Below are 18,270 nucleotides of genomic sequence, written 5' to 3'. Positions count from 1 at the left end.
TGTAACCATATTCAGCAGAAACCCTTGGTACAGGGACCCTCTATCCGCAACCCGAGGACGCGTTCGGTGGCTTTGTCATAGGCCCTTCGGTTTGATTTTAGAAGAATCAAAACCGAACCGAAGATATATATATATATATATACGAAATTATGGTTGACTACGTGATTGACACACAAGGATTTAGAGACGATGCTGGGTCGATTTATTCCTAAAGAAGTAGTTGTAATTTCTCTGGACCGTTATTGCATTTCTCATTGGATTATTTCTCCAACATTTTTATTTAGGGATCTCACGAATGAATCTCAACAACAAAATAACTAACTTAGTTGTCATCATTACGGTATTGAGTGGTTTGAAGGGGATGCCCCAATGAATTTCCTTCAGGCCAATCTACGTGACATTGCTCGAACTGCCAAACTAATGTACACCAGAGGACATGAAAAATCAGAGTTACTACAAAAAATTACAAGTAGACAAGTGATAAATTTGGAGGAACTAAAATGCCCATCGTAAAAAAAATTACCATTCAAAGACGAGTTTTGTTTCTACCGTGGTATAAAAAAGAAAATAATGTTTATGTGTGCTTTTAATAATGCACTTAGACTAAAGAACTGGCTAGAGAAACAGCAAGAGGATAATCTACTCTCATTATCCTATAACAAAATACAAGAGTACAGTAGTAGTACGCTCAGATCACCTACGACCTATGAACCGAGCAATACAAACTCAAACCGAAAAATACAAACTCAAACATAATATTTCTCGAGTATCGAAACAGCGCATACGTGGCGGTAAATATTGTAAGCGTACAGATCTTGCATCATATACACAAACTTCATTGTCGGAATTGACCACACTTTCTTTATTCTAAAAACATGTAACCTAGTTTTCGAATACAAAGTATAAGTAAATAAATTTTATATTATTTTAAATGTTCTTATTTTCATTTCACTGTCATTCATACATTTTACCCATTTATTTATTTTTATAACAATAATTGTAATAAAAATTATTCTTTTTTTAATTTTTCCTCAACGTAAATTTTTCAAACCGTAATTGAGAAAGTCATTTATCAATATATATAAATAAACTTTTCTTAGGGGCGTGTCAGATTGCCCACCCTTAAGACGGATGCAAACAGGTTTCCCCTAGTGGTGAGGGTGGGGCCCGCTATCACGGCGAGGGGGTTCGGCGCCATAGTGCGGTGAAGGGGGGAAAGGAAAGTGGAGGGGTAGTCTGTCGATAGTAGCCCGGTACTACTAATATATATTGATTTTTTTAATCTTTTAAAATATATTGAAATATTTTTTAATTTAGTTTAAATCTTCTTTATTCACATAAAATAGTCAATAATAATTTGTAATATTTCTAAAATCTGAAATCTTAGTACATATATTATAATAATTATTATAAGCGTAACGATATTTTGTATAGAATGGGTTACAAAAATTTGTAGATAGCTCTGCGCAGATGTAAGTTACATTTCAGATTTTTTTGTTATACTTGAAATTTGGTTAGCCGAGAGGCTTTAGGCGGTAGGACTGCGAAAAAATGTTAGAATATAATAGTAATAATACGATAATACAAAAGATTAACTTTTTGCAGCGAAAAGTCGTTTATCACTTCATGGAACTCCCGAATAAAAATGCTGCGACTTGAGTTCGACTTGAACTGCCCCCAATCAAGACATTCTGAAGTCGAACAGTTCGACTTGAGCATGTCTCAGCAATCATCAAAATAATTATACCATCACCGAAAAATATAAAAATCTTATAAAAAACAATTTCAATGAAAATTCTGAAGTGTCTGATTTTTTATTTCTACTCGCAATTTGTGGAACATATCGTCGCACTTTGACTGATTACGGCAATGAAAAGTCTGACAGAACTTTGCCATCTATGCCTAATTATATGGATATGATTTCACCTAAAGAAACGCGCACAAATGAAGACTCATGTAATTGCTTCGTTTGTTTGACTAAGAGATATAAAGGCCACCCAAAGATCAAAAAAAGGAAAAGGCCATAAAAATGATTCGGTTCGAAAAGCTACTGCAAATGGACTTTATGGCCGATTGAAAAATGTTAATCTTCTAAAAAAAGTCCAAGTCAATGATACGTTACGCTTATCTATTTTAATTTGCAATTTTTGTTTTCAGAAAGTCGGTAAAGGTAAATCTCATCCATGTATTACTCCTGCTCAAATTCGGGATAATGTATTAAAATTTGTTGAAAAACTTTCTGAAAACCAGAAAGAGCAAGTTGCACTTCCATCTTAAAAAGGAAGATTGATTTATCTAGCGACTGTAACGATAGTAGCACATCTAGTCATCAAAATACGTAATTGAATTTGAGTACAATGAGCCGTAAGTTGAGAGTTACTTTAAATGCAGTTGAAAAAAACCTACTGTTTTTCACTACTTAAGCTTTAGATCATTATAATGCTACTACTGGCTCTTCAGCCTAACAGATGAAAAATGACGAATTTTTAACGAAGTAATGCAGGTAAAAATCTGTAGTATGGGCAGACACTAAGGAAATTTTAGAGTTGGTTTCAGAGAAAAGAAGTATAATAGGTAATTAACTCGTAAAAATGATAATGAATGGAGGTCAACATTTTTTGAAAATATGAATTAAAATATAATTCACAAATAAATAATAGTAGAATCTCTTAAGACAAATGCTCGAAAGAAACGAGGTTAAAAAACGCCGCCATATAATACGTACTTACTACCATTAAATACAAAATTATCGTGGAAAGAAGTCATACAAATTTCACTAGAGAATGTTCCCAGATAACAATGCGTGAGGGCGTAGGTATCCGCACGACATGTGAGGACGATGTGTCGCCAATAACGTAAGCACTGCGTCCGCACAAGCTGAAGGTGATAAATGTTCATCCAAAATGAGCACACTGGGTGTGCAAGACGTGTAGTACAGTATGTGACCGTTATGTGTCCTCACATCGCAGGTTTTGTGTGAAAGCAAAATTTAAAAAAATATATGAAATAAAACATGTTTCTATTCTGAATTAGATTGTCACTATATTGCAATATTTTTTAATAATTTCGAAAGTCAAACATTAATAATTCTCATCAATAATTTGTATAGAATTTGGCGAAATATATGATAAACTTTGAAATGATTTTTTCTCAACAAAGAAGAATTGGGGGTTAGAAACACTTTTATTATGAAGGTAATATTACAATTTTTCTACTTTAATTATGGAAATTCATTTTTATAGAATGATGTCATGAAACCTATAATATGTTAGGTTTGAAAAAATAATTTTAAGTAAGGGGTTGATCAAGTATCACGCAAGCATAATCTTCCACATTCTTTACCAACCTCCCGACCCTTGTAGGAATGATTTTTTATCAGGAATTTTCAACAATAATTATGTACGTAAACCACCCTTCTTCTCTCAGAGTGCTTAGGTAACAATTGCATTTTTTATTATTAAATTATTGAAGAAAAAAACAACATTTTTTAAAATAAACTTTCAATAGCTATATCTAGATTTGGACCAAATTAAATAATATATATGCAATTACATTAACGATTGGATCAAAATTCTCTTATTCAACTGGCAGTAACAAAATGGAACGAAACTTACGGTCTGGTCTCTGATAAAAAGTGATTGAAATATTAATAAAGGCGTAAAGCATCTGCTAAGAATGTGAACACAATATTAAAAATTAAATATTGTTTTTAGTATTGTAGGTACCTCTTCAATATTTCTGAAGTTCTTAGCATGTTTTAGCAATAGGTCTGATAACTAAAGAATTGGAAACTCACTTTTTGAAAACATTGGGCTAACTTTACACTCCCCCTCCCCCGCAATTTTGCAGAAGTGAACTTTTTTTATTTAAAGTAGACTAAACTTAGATCTGGAAGTCCTGATCATTGGAAAATATAGTTCCATCTAATATCACCAAAAATCAGTTAAAAAAAAAGTAGCCGGCCCCCCCCCCCAATTTTTGAAAATTTAACTTTATCTTGCATGTTTCTCTGATTCCATGAGAGTTCTAGAGTTTGCTGGTAAGAAAATTCAAAATAAATCAAAAGCCTATCAAAATCAACATTTTCAAAAATGAAAAATGTTTAAAAATTTCTCGTTTGAATAATCCAAAAGTTATGTTTAGACTTCTAAACCCACCAACAGAAATTCTACGGAAAGTCTGATAACACATTTCGATCGAGTGAAAAATGGAACTCACTCCTCACTACTACATGCACTAATTAAATATGTTTCAAATTAAGTTAATTTTTTTAAGTCAAAAGTTTCCAGAATTAGAAGTGAATCAGAGGAATGTTTACAACCAGATAAAATTATTGATCTTTTGATACATCAGATTTTTCTCAATCAAACATTTTTAAACAATGACATAAAACATGAGAACAATTTTTTTATTTTGAGTAATCAACAAACTAATATTCAAGAGCATAATTAAAATTTTCATACAATCTTCAAAGAAGGAGATAAGGATCAATGGTTTGTGAATTTTACAGATACTCAAATTCCAGAAGTAATCACAGATATTCTCAGATTAAGTATAGGTTTTAGTAACCGTGTGATAAAAAGTAAGTCGAAGCAAATGCTGCAAATAGACAAAGATGTTTGCATATTAGTGATATTTATTGTAAGATTTCTAAAGGTTTCCTGATAACGAAAAGTTTTCTTTAAAGCAACCCTGATATAATTTGTATGAATGCTGATAGGGACAATATTACTGTTTCTATGAAAAAATCAGATTACTTTAGAGATATGGAAAATCTACTTTGCAATCATGATAATTTTTATTTATTAAATAAAAATTCATTAAAACAATTGAAAAGAGACACTTTCAAGATGCTTGATAATTGGAGAAGGAAAGACTTTTAGGAAAAGATATAATATGGACTGTTATTAATACTGAAGAAACAGTTCTTACTAGATTTTATGGTTTAAGAAAGATTCACTAAGATGGCTATCCTTTGAGATTGTTTATTTAAACTATTAATACTCCAACTACTTTTTGGAACAAAACTTTAATTTAATTCTCAAAGGCTCTATCAAAACTTCTAAATATAATGTAAATAATATCTGGGAATTTCAAAAAATGATTATTTCAAAAACGGTTCCGGATGTATGACTATGCAAATATCTCTTTGGATGTTATTGTAATGTTTCCGAGTGTACCCATTGATTTAGTTGACTAGGCAATTTTAAATAAATGGGATAATATTAAAACACGTACCCGCTTATGTCAAAAAGAATTTATCAAAGGGATAGTTTTTATTGTGAACTCAACTTTGTTTTTTAATTTAATGAATCTTTCATAGGCAAAAGCTTGGTACTCCTGTTAATTGAGTCATTTCTTCGATTTTAGCAAAAATGTTTATGGATGGTTGTTAATGCTTTTAACAGTTATCATTCCAAACTTTAATTTGCCCACGAAATGGAAAGGAATCAGAAATCCCTTAATATTTTAATAATTTTTTATTTCTCTCAACCGGCTCTAATTTTTTAAAGATAGGAAGGTTGACTGCAGCGTGACAGGCACTCAGCCTAAATCTAGGGTTTACGCTGTTTACAGTATCGTCGAAAAAATAACATTTTTAACCAACTACTGTTTCATTGAGAAATGGGCCACGCCGATGTTCCATTCACCAAGGGTACACATTTTTCGAAAACCCCTTTTGAGGGATTGTATTTAACCATTTAGATTATGTGGTTAAAATATGAAATCAAACCATTTATAATTGTAGGCGACAAGTTGTTAGTTTTAATACATTATTTAAAAATCAGGCCTGAAGAAACGCGTTAAGGGCAAGTAATGTTAATCAATGTAATCTCCTATCTCTAGTTCTTTGACCTCCCATACCTGGGTGCGTATATATTCTCATTCTCATCTCCCTCTATATTTTCGTTTAAGATAAACCATTCCAACTCCTCTAATCTCTTTAAAAGCTTCATTTACTTCCTATTTACTACCTTATCTTTGAATTTTCTTCCTCTCTCTTCTCTGTATTTTCTTCCTCCTCTATCTCTTGTTTTCGCATTAAGATCCCCACTTATTAAAAGCATAATCTCTTCTTTATTTTCTTTCATCATTTCTGCCAGCTTCTCCACTTTTTTCTACGTGACTTTCTTTTTTTATTATATAATAAAACAATCTTTAAATTGTTATATAATTTCAAAATAAGCGAGCAAAACGTTCGTGTCATCGACAACGCCCCCAAAGGATTAAAGCAACCACATTCATTAAAATGCTTTTGATAAAGAGATAAGTTAACCAATCTATTAATTTAAAAAGGGACTTCTCAACATATGACAAACTATGGGATATAATTATTAATGGGTTAAAGTAATTTTCTTCTTCCTTTAGGGAATAAGTGTTCTGAAAGTAATTATAATCATTTGCTTACTAAAGATATAGGTAATTTTAGAATTAATAAAATGTTGATTAGCATCTATGGAAATATTTTATTTTCAGGTGTATCGATTTTTATATCTTATGAGGAGGTCTGAATTGGCATCAACACTATACTAACTATTCGTTCCAATCTGTAGAGCTTACTTATGAATATTTTAAGAATTATTCCAACTGAGTACTAAATAATTTACATCATTTTATTAAAAGAATTTTTTTCTTCAAATTAAAAAAAAAATGTATTTTAATATTGGCCATTTTATAAATGTATTAATTTTTGGATTATTATTTTTGCCTCTTGGAAAATGTAGTAATCTAAATAGATTAGTTTAGAATCAACCAAAAATACCTATAATAAAAAATTGTACGAATAACTTAGTGTAGTACATGATTTTTCTGCAAAAACGTGGTTTAGTTATGAGGCACCTAGAAAAATGCATTAATAATGGGAAAATACGAAATAGAACCCCGATGAATATTTGCAAATATTAATTTACACATATATTGCAGGTATTTAGTAGGCAATGTTTATTTTCCAAAATGGCTCTTTCATTCTTCATCTTATTTTGGGGGGTTTGGTCTAGCATAAAAAAAAATTTTACACAGAAACTATTGAATTTAGCCAATTTTTCAATCCAAATTCAAATTTGAGTAAAAATAGAAATATACCCTGATCAAAGCTGGGTACAACATACTTCAAAGACACGCGAACAATTACATGTATCGTATTTCACGTTAATGTTATTGAATGCTATTTGAGATAAATTACGTTTATATCTGTTTAATTGAATCAAATTACAAATTATTGCAAATCTATAATTTGTATTTTCCTCCAAATAGGCAACGTGCGATTACTATTTTATTTCTATTACACAGTAAAAGTAATTTAAATTAGAGTTAAAGTAGAGTGGTATGAAGTCGCGGAGAAGGAAGTGGATAGGTCAAGAGAGGCGGGAAGTTAACTTTTGTGATTCATGAGGCTACGAAGTATACTTGTGCTACACTAAAGGTTCTGCAATACAGTTTTGACATGAATATTTCTGCGCAGTGCAGTATTGCGACATTTGCGGCTGCGCAGTACACTTGAAAAGCGCATAAGTGTGCGCAGTCCGTAGAGTGCGGAGTTTAGGTCCACGCTACTAAGGCTGCTCATTAGATTTTTCAAGCAGATACAACTGCGCAGTGGCCTTCTTTGACACTAGCGGATGCGTAGTAGACCTATAAGGTACATAAGAGTATACATTAATGTCCGTAGCTCTTTGAATGCTCAATAGAGATTTTAGAACGTGCGTCTGCGCAATTAGGTCCTAAGAACTTACGGAAGCGTAGTAGACTTATAAAGCCTATGAATTTTCTCAATGGAGGTCGAGTTACTCGAACTACACATTAGATTTCTTTAAGCCATCAAACTGCGCAGTGCACTTCAAAGAAGCTTACGTATGCGCAGTAAACTTATAACGCACATACAAATGCCCAGTAATGTCCGTTGTGATTTAACTGTACATTAGAGTTTTTTAAACATATGCAGCTACACAGTGTAGTTTCATGACCCTTCCGGATGCACAGTATACTTATAAGGCACATAATGTTTCTACTGCGCAGCCATAATTTCGCGCACCTGTGTGCGCTAAATAACTCTGTTACGCAGTAATATTATCATTGACCTGTACTAAGCATATTTGTGTCTCTCATACGCCTACCGAGCATCCGAAATTGTCGTAGAACTTTAATGCGTAAGTATCGTAGAACTGCACTGCGCAACTGCAAGTGCAGAAGACCTTTACTCTGCATCCCAAGTAACACAGAACTGTACTGCCCACCCTTTTGTGTCTTACGAATCTTCTGCGCACCCGAAAGCGTTTCAGAACTGCACAGCAGAGCCGCATGTGCTAAATAACTCGAATTCACTGTTAAGTAGCATTTATCTGTATTGGGCATCTACATGTGCCTTATAAATCTACTAAGCATCCGTCAATTCCGTTGAACATCACTGAGAAGCCGCATGTGCTGAAAACTCCTGTCAATTCAGAGTATATCTGAATTGTACCGCAGACTCTTATGTGCTTAATAAGTCTACTGTGCATCCACAATTGTCATATAACTACACTGCACAGACGCATATGCTGCAAAATTCTACTTCGCAGCCTCAGTACCAAATAACTCTACTGCGCAACCTGAGTAAAACAGAGCTGCAATGCATCGCATTATACGCTATTATAAGCTTACTACGTTACTCGCGGTATCGTATAACTCCCCAGCACAACCCTATGTACTGTACAGGTTTTCTGGAAAACCTCACCTACTACATAAGTCTACTATGCAACCGCACGTACTTTAGAAATCATCTGCGGACCCATAAGTGTCAGGCAACGTCACTGCGCAGCCCTGTATACTTCATACCAGTACTGCGTGTACCTTTGAAATCATGAACTATACTGTAAATATGTATGTTCCGTGGAAGACTACTGCGCACTCTTAAGTGTTGTACAACTTCACTGCACAGCTCTACCTACTGTGTTATTGTTATGCGCAGCCATATGTACCATATAACTGTATTGCTCACTCGGATGAGCTATGTAGTCTACTATGCATCCCCAATTTCGTAGGACTGCATTACGCAGCCCACGAAGGAATAGTAAGGAGTGATATCACCCTATGCGTTTGATAAGCAGAGGTGAAACCACGAAGTCTAAGAATTCGTTAATGTTTGCCACGAATCGAAACCCGTGAGCTGCTACGCGTACATGCGCAGTGCTGCTTGCGCTGTTGCGTGTTCTACCCACTCCCTTGTCATATTTTGACATCTCGATGCGTTAGTAGGTTATGTTTGTGTTTTTTTTTTATTTGGTTGGGTGTGTATCACGTTACTGAATTAAAAACAAGATGGAAAATGGCATCAAAAATACGAAAAGTATCTAGATGGTGCAAGTGCTACAATGACATTATTGTAGCAATTTATGGAGTACGTGAATAAGGGATAAAGATAATTTTAGTGAACAAAATATTGTAGGTTATTATGTTCAAAACTTCCAACAGGTGTTGACATCGCTGCCGTGGCAGCTACCAGTGCGCATGTGCGCGGGGCAGCTCACGGATTTCGATTCGCGCAAACATTAATGGATTCTTGGACGTTCTTGGTTCCACTGCCCACTTACTCTTTACTATTCCCTCGTGGTCCAGCCCTGTGCACTACGCATATCTGCTGCGTAGCCCTATATATCACATGCCTGTAAAGCGCAGTTTTAAGCATAGTAGAAGAGTCATTGGGTATTTGAAAGGAAATACAAATTACATGCGAGTAATTTGTGATTTGGTTCAATTACATTGGATAATTCACAAAACCGTTACATGTGATTTAAATACAAATTAAAATACATATGATTTCTTCTTAAAATACTTGAATTACATTTTTGGCCAATTAATGCATAACTCTAACCCTAATTATCTAAAAAAAGGTGTAATTCTAGAATTTATAGAGCGAAATCAGGCAATTTAATGTTGTGGTTGGATCCTGGTTCTAGCACCCTCAAGTGTATTGTATATTGCTAATGCTCTTACTTGGACATTTACGGTTCTCCTAGCTTCACGACAGCTTCCAGTGTAGTAAAGTCTTCTTATAAATGCCCAAAGAAATTTTATGCCTCGGGTGAACAATTTACCAAAGTCGGCCAATATGATCAAAAACATTGGAATGCCAAAAATAGCGTATACTATAGTGACAGCACGACCCGTGGTAGTAGTTGGCGCTATATGACCATATCCTGAAAAGCAATTAAAGTAAAATTTATATTACCTCAAAAAGTAGTGAAGTTCCTTTGGTGGAACTTTGTATCAAGTTTTTATTTTACACACATAATTCATCCACATATTTTTTGCAACATGTCACGTTCACACGAATTGATATTTCCAGTTGAAAATTTAGAAAATTAAATACAAAGCATTAATGAACATGTTTATACTGCGAGATTGTTGTGATTAGATATAAAGAATACAATATCATTTCTTTCGATTCAGTTATCACAATGTACCATTAGAAATTTTGCATTGGGTGGAGCCACGGAGTGGCAAGCCATTATTTTTTTGGGGGGGTCGGGGAAGAATCTACGGTTTGCGGGTCTCTCGTCAGATACTTTTCTCCCGTACCCAAATCAGCATTCTATCCTGGACCTTGAGGGTGTGGTGGCGGGCGGGGGTACCCATTGGCTTTTCTCTGGATTCACAACTGACATATCCGTGAGTATGTTTTTTTTTAATTCCAAGAACTAGCAATCTTTGATTTGCCTTCTTAGATTGTATTCTGGCGGTTAATGGCCATTTTTTAACGGATTGTGCAAATCGTCCCACAGGCAATTTTTTTAATTTTAAAAATTTTTAACCTTCAAAAAAGGTTTTATTGTTGAATCGTGTATACACTGTTTTTTACGTCATTTTTTAAGCCTCATTTAAAAATTGTTGAGAAATAAAAAGTTTGTTGTTTAAATTTTTTAAATTTAAATATATATCCTTAAATTCTGACCTTTTATGCAGTAGTCTAAGTAAATGTGGCGAATCCTTATGGTCGAAAATTTAGGATATCGCTGTAAACATTAATTTTGTTGTTTCCAAAATTCTGGCCAGGCAACGCTTAAAGTAGATGTGCCGAAATCAGATCCTATTTATGAATTGGTTAAAATTTTGAAAGTCTGTTCCGAAAGTCAAATTTATCAATTATGTTCGCTACTTTTTGCATGCGTCTCCCATAGCTAATATGGGAAATCGCCACATTATAAAGTCTAGTGCAAAAATGAAGCTTAAAATTGCGATAAAAAAGTACAGATATGTAGAAAAATATCTTGCAGATTTAATTTTCAGATATCAAAATCATTGTTTATTTAGTATAAAAGATATAATGTGGAAAAGAATAATATTTCTGTTCTCTTCTGACACATGCCGAGGATAGTTATTGACGATGTGTCAACACTTTTGCAATATTTTTATTTTTGTTGGCTTCACACGTAGCTGCAACAGCCTTCAAACGTTTATCCAAAACTTTCAAAAACAATTCTCTTTTTACTTTAATTGTATCAATATTTTGACAATATTTGTTTGTGGTTATAACTTTTAAAACAATTTTCTTTAAAATTTTGAAGTTGTCACTATCCTTGCTTTACGAACTATTACTGTAATGTGAGTATTCGTGCATAGGACGCTTCTATATAAGTGCACATATCCAATCAACAATTTTTACCAATGGTTAGGAGAGAAGATGTAATTTCTTACATCTATCTGAGCGTAAACTTTTAAATATTATTTCTGCGTGACAACAACCTTCAGGCTCAAATTAAGTTTCGGTTAAAGCAATATGATCATTGCAGCATATATCAGGAAAATTTAAAGTCGCAAAAAGTGCTGTATCAATTCCTCTAACGTCTTGACAATATATTTTAAAAGGAGTAGCGATTCTTTGCTGTATTGTCTCAGACTTTTTTTATAACAGAAATCGATTTTTGGTGCAATATCCGCAGTCCCGTCACCCCTCTCCAAATCCTCTGCTGTAATTCAGCCTTAAATAAGCGTTACTCCACATGTTACAATTTGGTCTTGTCCGATGAAACTCGTAAGTGCTTGAGGATCACGTAATTTTGTTCTTTTGGTTTGCCGTCCGCAGTGACCTTGAATCCTCCTAATATTCTGCGACTATATTGTTTTATATATTTCCTTCGAAAATATTTTCTGCTCCTATGCTTTATTTCAATTAAAAAATAATTTATAATGGGTTGATTTCGAGATCCACGATTCGCGTTAAAGCACCTGCTAGTTACTCGAAACTAGTATTCTCCCTCTCTTGGATTTTCCCCTTACAGCAATAGGATATACCGGGATATTCCATTTGATCCCATTTATCTCCGAGGTTGTCCCAAGGATATTCCAGGGATAACCCAGAAACGTTCCAGGGATATTCTGGAGTCATCCATGGGATACCCAAATTTCCACCTTGCGGGATATTCGATGGCTTATCTCTGGTATATCCTTGGGATAACCTGGGAGATAAATGGGATCAAATGGAATATCCCGGTATATCCTATTACTGTGAGGGCCTATTAGCGTTATACTTTTCCTTCTACTATTTGGAGTCTGTCTGTTAATCTCCAAAAACCGTGTTGCCTTGTTTTCTATCAATTCTTAATGTCACGAATGGTGCCAAATTTGAGTGCGTACTTTACTGTCACGTATTTACACGCAATAACCAATGTTGAAGTGATTTCGTGCTTACGCATGAAAGTGTATTCCCTGAATTTAAATATTTGCACCGTATTTGTACGTGTAAAAAGATTTGAAATTGAAACACGATCTTCTCGAATTTACACGCATTGACACACTGGTCTAATGAGTTAATTAAATTCACATCAATACTTTTTTTTGCTGGCATTACCTCGAAAAGTAAAATTCCTACCTAATACTTTTTTCGGCTGAATTTTGTTTATTTTCCACGTTGATTTTGCGAACAAAAGAACTGAGAAAAAATATATTCAGTTTGAGAAAATTGTATTTGGAAACAACAAAATTTTGTTTTCTAAAGAAGGCTACCTTATTACTCGTTAGAATAATTATTATCTACTTTCTACAGCTTTAAGATTGAATTTTGTATGTTATTTTCGCTTTTTATTTGATATAGTCTTGATTAAATATTATTCCCTCAAAGCAATATTATGACACTTCTCCAAATAATTATATAATATTATAGACTACTAATCTACCCTCATATGTAGTTTTTACAAAGAAAAATGTTTAACACAGCAATTTTTAACTAAGAGAAACTTCAACATGTTGTATGCCTTCTTTAAAAAAAATGGAATAGCTAGGATGATTTCTTTATGTATAAATTCCATCGTTCGGTATTTTCAGTCCTAAAGAGGCAATGATGGCAAAGCGAAATGCACATTGGTAGAAAATTCCCTACATTACTAAGTCTTTAAATTATTTTTTGTACATTTCTGGATCTAAGGCCAAAACAAAGACAAACTTTTTTTGTTCACGTTATACAAAATTTAAAACGGAACGTGAGGGAAACCTAAGGCCATGGCTGTTCAGTCCTTGTACGAGTCATGGTAGAGGGAATGGGTTACTAGGGTGGTCTAAAAATGCATGGCAATTTTTTTTGCATGCTATAGGACAACGATCCCCTTCCATTTTATTCCAAATCCGAAAAAAGAAATTCCCTAATTTTTATTTTTTTATTTTTTCATTTTAACAGGTGCCGCTTTTGACTTGAAGCTTCCCGTGTAATATGCATGGGGAAAAATCACCTTTTTGAGTTTTTAGAATAATTTTTTAGGGTTTGAAAAAATTTGACGGGAAGGTATGGGGGCTCGTAGAGAATTATCCAACGAAGAATTTCATCTATTATACATATGGGCTTGACACCCCTAACACACCCCCGCGAGAACCTGAAAACTACCCTTAAAACCAAAAATGTCAATTTTTCATGAAATCGACCTTTTGAACACGGTATTCGCGTATTTTTTTACTTAAAATTATTAATATTGGTCTAGTGTATATACTTATTATCATTGGATAATTAATTTTCAATTATTTAAAAAATCGAATTTGTTTAAATAATATTTTTTTCTGGAAAATTCTTTTTTCCCCCTAAAAATTATTACCATTATTCTAGTAAAATATTCATTAACATTGGTTGATGAATGTTATATTATTTAATCAAATGGGATTTGTTTCAACAATTTTGTACGAAATTTCGTTTTTTCCCTTAAAAATTATTACCATTGGTCTAATGAAATATTTATTAATATTAGTTCATTAATTTTCAATTTTTGAAACAAATTGAATTTCTGTAAATAATTTTTTTATAAAGAATGATTAATATTTCTTCAGTGAAATATTTATCAACATTTTTAAATTAATTTTATTTTTTTAAAAATTCAATAAAAAATATTACTTAAATATTGCTGATAAATTAATTATTATTAAATTAATTATTAATTAGTTATTAATTATTACTGATAAATATTCAACTAGACCAACAGTAATAATTTTTATTTAAAAAAACATCGAAACGAACTTATTTAAACAATATCCTTTTGTTAAAATAATTGAAAATGAATGACCTAGTGTTAATAAATATTTCACTAGACCAATAGCAATCATTTTTAGGGAAAAACGTATTAAAAAATATTATTTAAACAAATTACATTTGTTTAAACAATTAAAAATTAAAATGAATGTTATTGAATATTCCACTAGACTAACAGTAATCATTTTGAGAAAAAAAATTAATTTTCAAAAAAAAATTTTTAACAAATTCCATTTGTTTAAGAAATAAAAAACGAATTAATCAATGATAATAAATATTCCATTAGACCAATATTAATAATTTCAAGTACAAAAATACCAGAATATAGTGCTCAAAATATCGATTTCATGAAGAATTGACATTTTTTATTTTAAGGGTAGTTTTTAGGAGCTCGTGGGGGTGTGTTAGGGATGTCAAACCCATATATATATATGATACATGAAATTCTTCGTTGGATATTTCTCTGCAGACTCCCATACTTTCCCGTCACATTTTTTTAAACTCTAAACAAATATTCCAAAAACTCAAAAAAGTGATTTTTACCCATGTATTTTACATTGGAAAATTCAAGTCAAAACCGGCACCTGTTAAAATGAAAAAATAACAAAATAAAAAATTAAGGAATTTCTTTTTTCAGATTTGGAATGAAATTGGGGGGATCGTTGCCCTCTACAAAATAAAAGCCTTTCTGAGCCACCGTATCAGGTTAACCTTGACAAAAATTCTTATGGTACAAAAACATTTTTTCGTCCCAGTGATGTAAGAAGGCAGATACCTGTCGCATTCGCATTAGCAATTACTGAGTATTTATAAATTGACTCACGGGGTCACTAGCTCGTACATTTGAAGTTGGTCCATAGCAACATTACAATTTGTAGAGGGGCTGTATTACGACGTAATTGTAGATTAGAATTATTTTATGAACTCATTTAATTGAAAAATTAATCTTTTAAATCATAATATCTTACATAATAATAATTGCGTAAGTTGTGCTGCATCTTGCAACCGATACTCCAAGGGAGCGATTGTTGACTGAAAGTGAATATCTAGTAAAACTCTGAAACTCATTTGCATTAAAGAAAAACAAAAGGTATTAAATTAAACTTGAACTGCAATAGCGTAGCAATGATTTACGAAAAGAGGATCATAATTGAAATAATTGTATATCGAAAGCAAGATTTACGTAAGTCTTGCTTTCGATATACAGTTATAAGGGTCAAAACAAAACTGATTTTTATATAGTTTAAAGTAAATATGAAATGTGTGTAGAGTTAGAGGCTTGAGAGGCCCCACGTGCTTAATAAAATATTACTGAAATATGTAATTCCCTAACTGATCACAAACGAAAAACAGGAAGCATTCACGAGAACTTCAAACCTCAGAAGGAATGAAAAGCTGACCTTAACCTAATATTAAACTTGAGTTTACTATCTTTAATTTTGTGACAGTTGAGGTTAACATTTTAAAAAGCTAGATCCCTTATTTTCATATCATAATACCAATAGGCCGATTGACCTGCTTGAGATTTTGGACAATCTCTTACTACCAACAAGCGTTCCCTCTCACTTAAATGATGGGATCTTGGCTTTTTACATTATTAGGATCTGGGAGACTAGGGGTTACGACAAACGTTTAAGAAGAAGCGGCTGGTTTTTATAGAGAAGTGCAACACAGTATTAAAAGTTAATCGGAAGACGGAAGAGTACTGGTCTCAAATTTGACCCCTTATGAAAAAGAAGTACTGGATCTAATACTTTTTTCTCGAATAAGTATTGGAAATCCAAAACTTTTTCAATAAAAATGTACTCGATACAATACTTTTAAACACTTCTTTTTTTGTAAAGGATGGTCTTGGTCAACGAAAAATATAATTGTGAGGTGAAACAGAAATAATTTTCCTGTACAGTTTCAAATAAACAAGAAACAAGAAAGCATTGAACACGTGCAATCGTGCACCTTCGAGTTTTCAAATTCAGAAGAGGAGAAATGGGTTACGCGCGCAACTCAGTCATTTACATCGTCTCCTACTATATTCACACGGACATAGCCCTGTCATAGCGTTGGACCACGTCTCATTTCAGATCTGGGATCACTGGAATGGACTATACCACCAAATTACTCTTTCTTCAAGGGCTACAAGTTAGTGATAGAACCAACAGAGTGGGCCTCTTAGTTGAGCTGATACCCCGCTTTCTCATATTACGGGAATATCTCATATTCGAGTACTCTCCACTATGTATTCAAAAAGTTGGATCACTTTCAAAAATTTGCAAAAAAAACTCTGATCCGAGCGCATTAGGCGCGCTTGGACTTGGTGCGAAGTGCTGCGCGCCCAGCGCGCAATGACAGGAAACTAATCATATAACATACACATGTAATTTACGCGTAAGTCCTGCAGTAAATTTTAAGTGAATGCAATTCAAAATTTAACAATATTTTCGGAATGATGCTGCTGTTTTGAGATGAATATTTTCATTCAATTTTCAAAATTATATGTAAATATGCTTAAATTTTCTTCCTTAAATTAATATTAAAAGTCACTAATAAATTAAATTTTTGTTTTAAAGATTTAGATTAAAAGTTATTAAAATTTTTGAATGAAAATAATAGTTTAATACCTTTCATATGATCAACAGATCAATTATGTATTAGCTCATACATTTTTTCCACAATATTGATTTACATAAAGATTTTTTTTTAATTAAGCACATGAATCGAGAATCAACTTGAAGATTGTGAAATTGAGTATTTGATATAATTTGTACAATCAAAGTTTATTTATATTTAAAACACCTATATTTCAGTTATATCATTTTCCAAATGCTTATGATGTTGCCAAATGAGTCTCTGAATATAATTCTCAAAATTATGTCTGCATATGTTTAAACAAATTTTGAATTTGTTTAAAAGGTCATTATTAAATAAAATTTCCTTAAAAATATATACTAAAATTTAATAGAATGATTCAATGTTTTTTATGTTTTAAACGGATCAAAAAATTATTATTAGATGTATCCTTTTCAACAATATTAAATTGCATAAGGATTACATTTTAATTGCTTTTAAGTAGGTAACCTTATTTGATTATTTACTTAATGAATATGTAAATGAATGTTAGCTAGAATTTCCATACTAAAAGTTAGTTTCTTATTGATTTAAATTTTAAGCAACGAAATTCAAAATTTTTAAAATTATAAAGTGAAAATTATCAGGATATTTTAAATAAAATACAGTGAAACCCTCTAATAGCTCTTCGTTTATAGCCATTCCGAGAATTTACACCGCGCCGCAGGAAGGTGAACAGAAGCTGCGCGAGACGTGCATAGTATACGGTTGTCACTCTGACGAGCACTCAGGCGTGAAATAACAAAAGCCGAGTGGAATACAATGAGTTAGTTCCCACCCAGCGTTAGCCCAAAAATCTGCACTACAAAAGAGTTTCACTGTAATTTTTTAATGATTTTAATGTTTTTAAATTCTTGATTAATTATTCATTGAATATATTACAAATTACATTTCCTGGCATAATTTAAAAAGATTCTTAATAAATCCAAATAATAAAAATTAAAGGTTTGACATAAAAATAATGCAAAATAAAAATAATTTGTTTGTTTTAATGAACAAAATTATTTGATACATTTTTTCAGAATATTAATTTACATGAGGATTAAATTTTAATTTATTTATTTAAGTACAGTCTGTCAAGTTAAAGCGTGGGTGGCTTTACTCGCAGTCGGTAAGGTGTATCGACATGATTTTGGTGTCAAAATATTAAGAAGAGCTCC

The 18,270-nt window shown here is 32.5% G+C and overlaps 1 protein-coding gene across 5 annotated transcripts in view; it reads right to left on the bottom strand.

Annotated features, from left to right (window-relative positions):
- Window positions 1–18,270, bottom strand: part of LOC117174147 (TWiK family of potassium channels protein 18) — a 490,025-nt gene that overhangs the window by 113,200 nt on the left and 358,555 nt on the right. For all 5 annotated transcript variants that reach the window (XR_004467268.1, XR_004467267.1, XM_033362961.1 and 2 more), the window contains one exon: window positions 9,973–10,175. Coding sequence is in view for 3 of the 5 variants with exons in the window: in XM_033362961.1 (XP_033218852.1) it covers window positions 9,973–10,175 (203 nt within the window). In the remaining 2 variants the exon portion in view is untranslated. The remainder of the gene's footprint in view (window positions 1–9,972; window positions 10,176–18,270) is intronic.

This window comes from Belonocnema kinseyi, chromosome 6 (genome assembly GCF_010883055.1).
Source record: "Belonocnema kinseyi isolate 2016_QV_RU_SX_M_011 chromosome 6, B_treatae_v1, whole genome shotgun sequence".
NCBI classification, from domain to species: domain Eukaryota; kingdom Metazoa; phylum Arthropoda; class Insecta; order Hymenoptera; family Cynipidae; genus Belonocnema; species Belonocnema kinseyi.
Note: the sequence above shows the minus strand (reverse complement) of the source record. Positions and strands in the feature narration are given on the sequence as shown.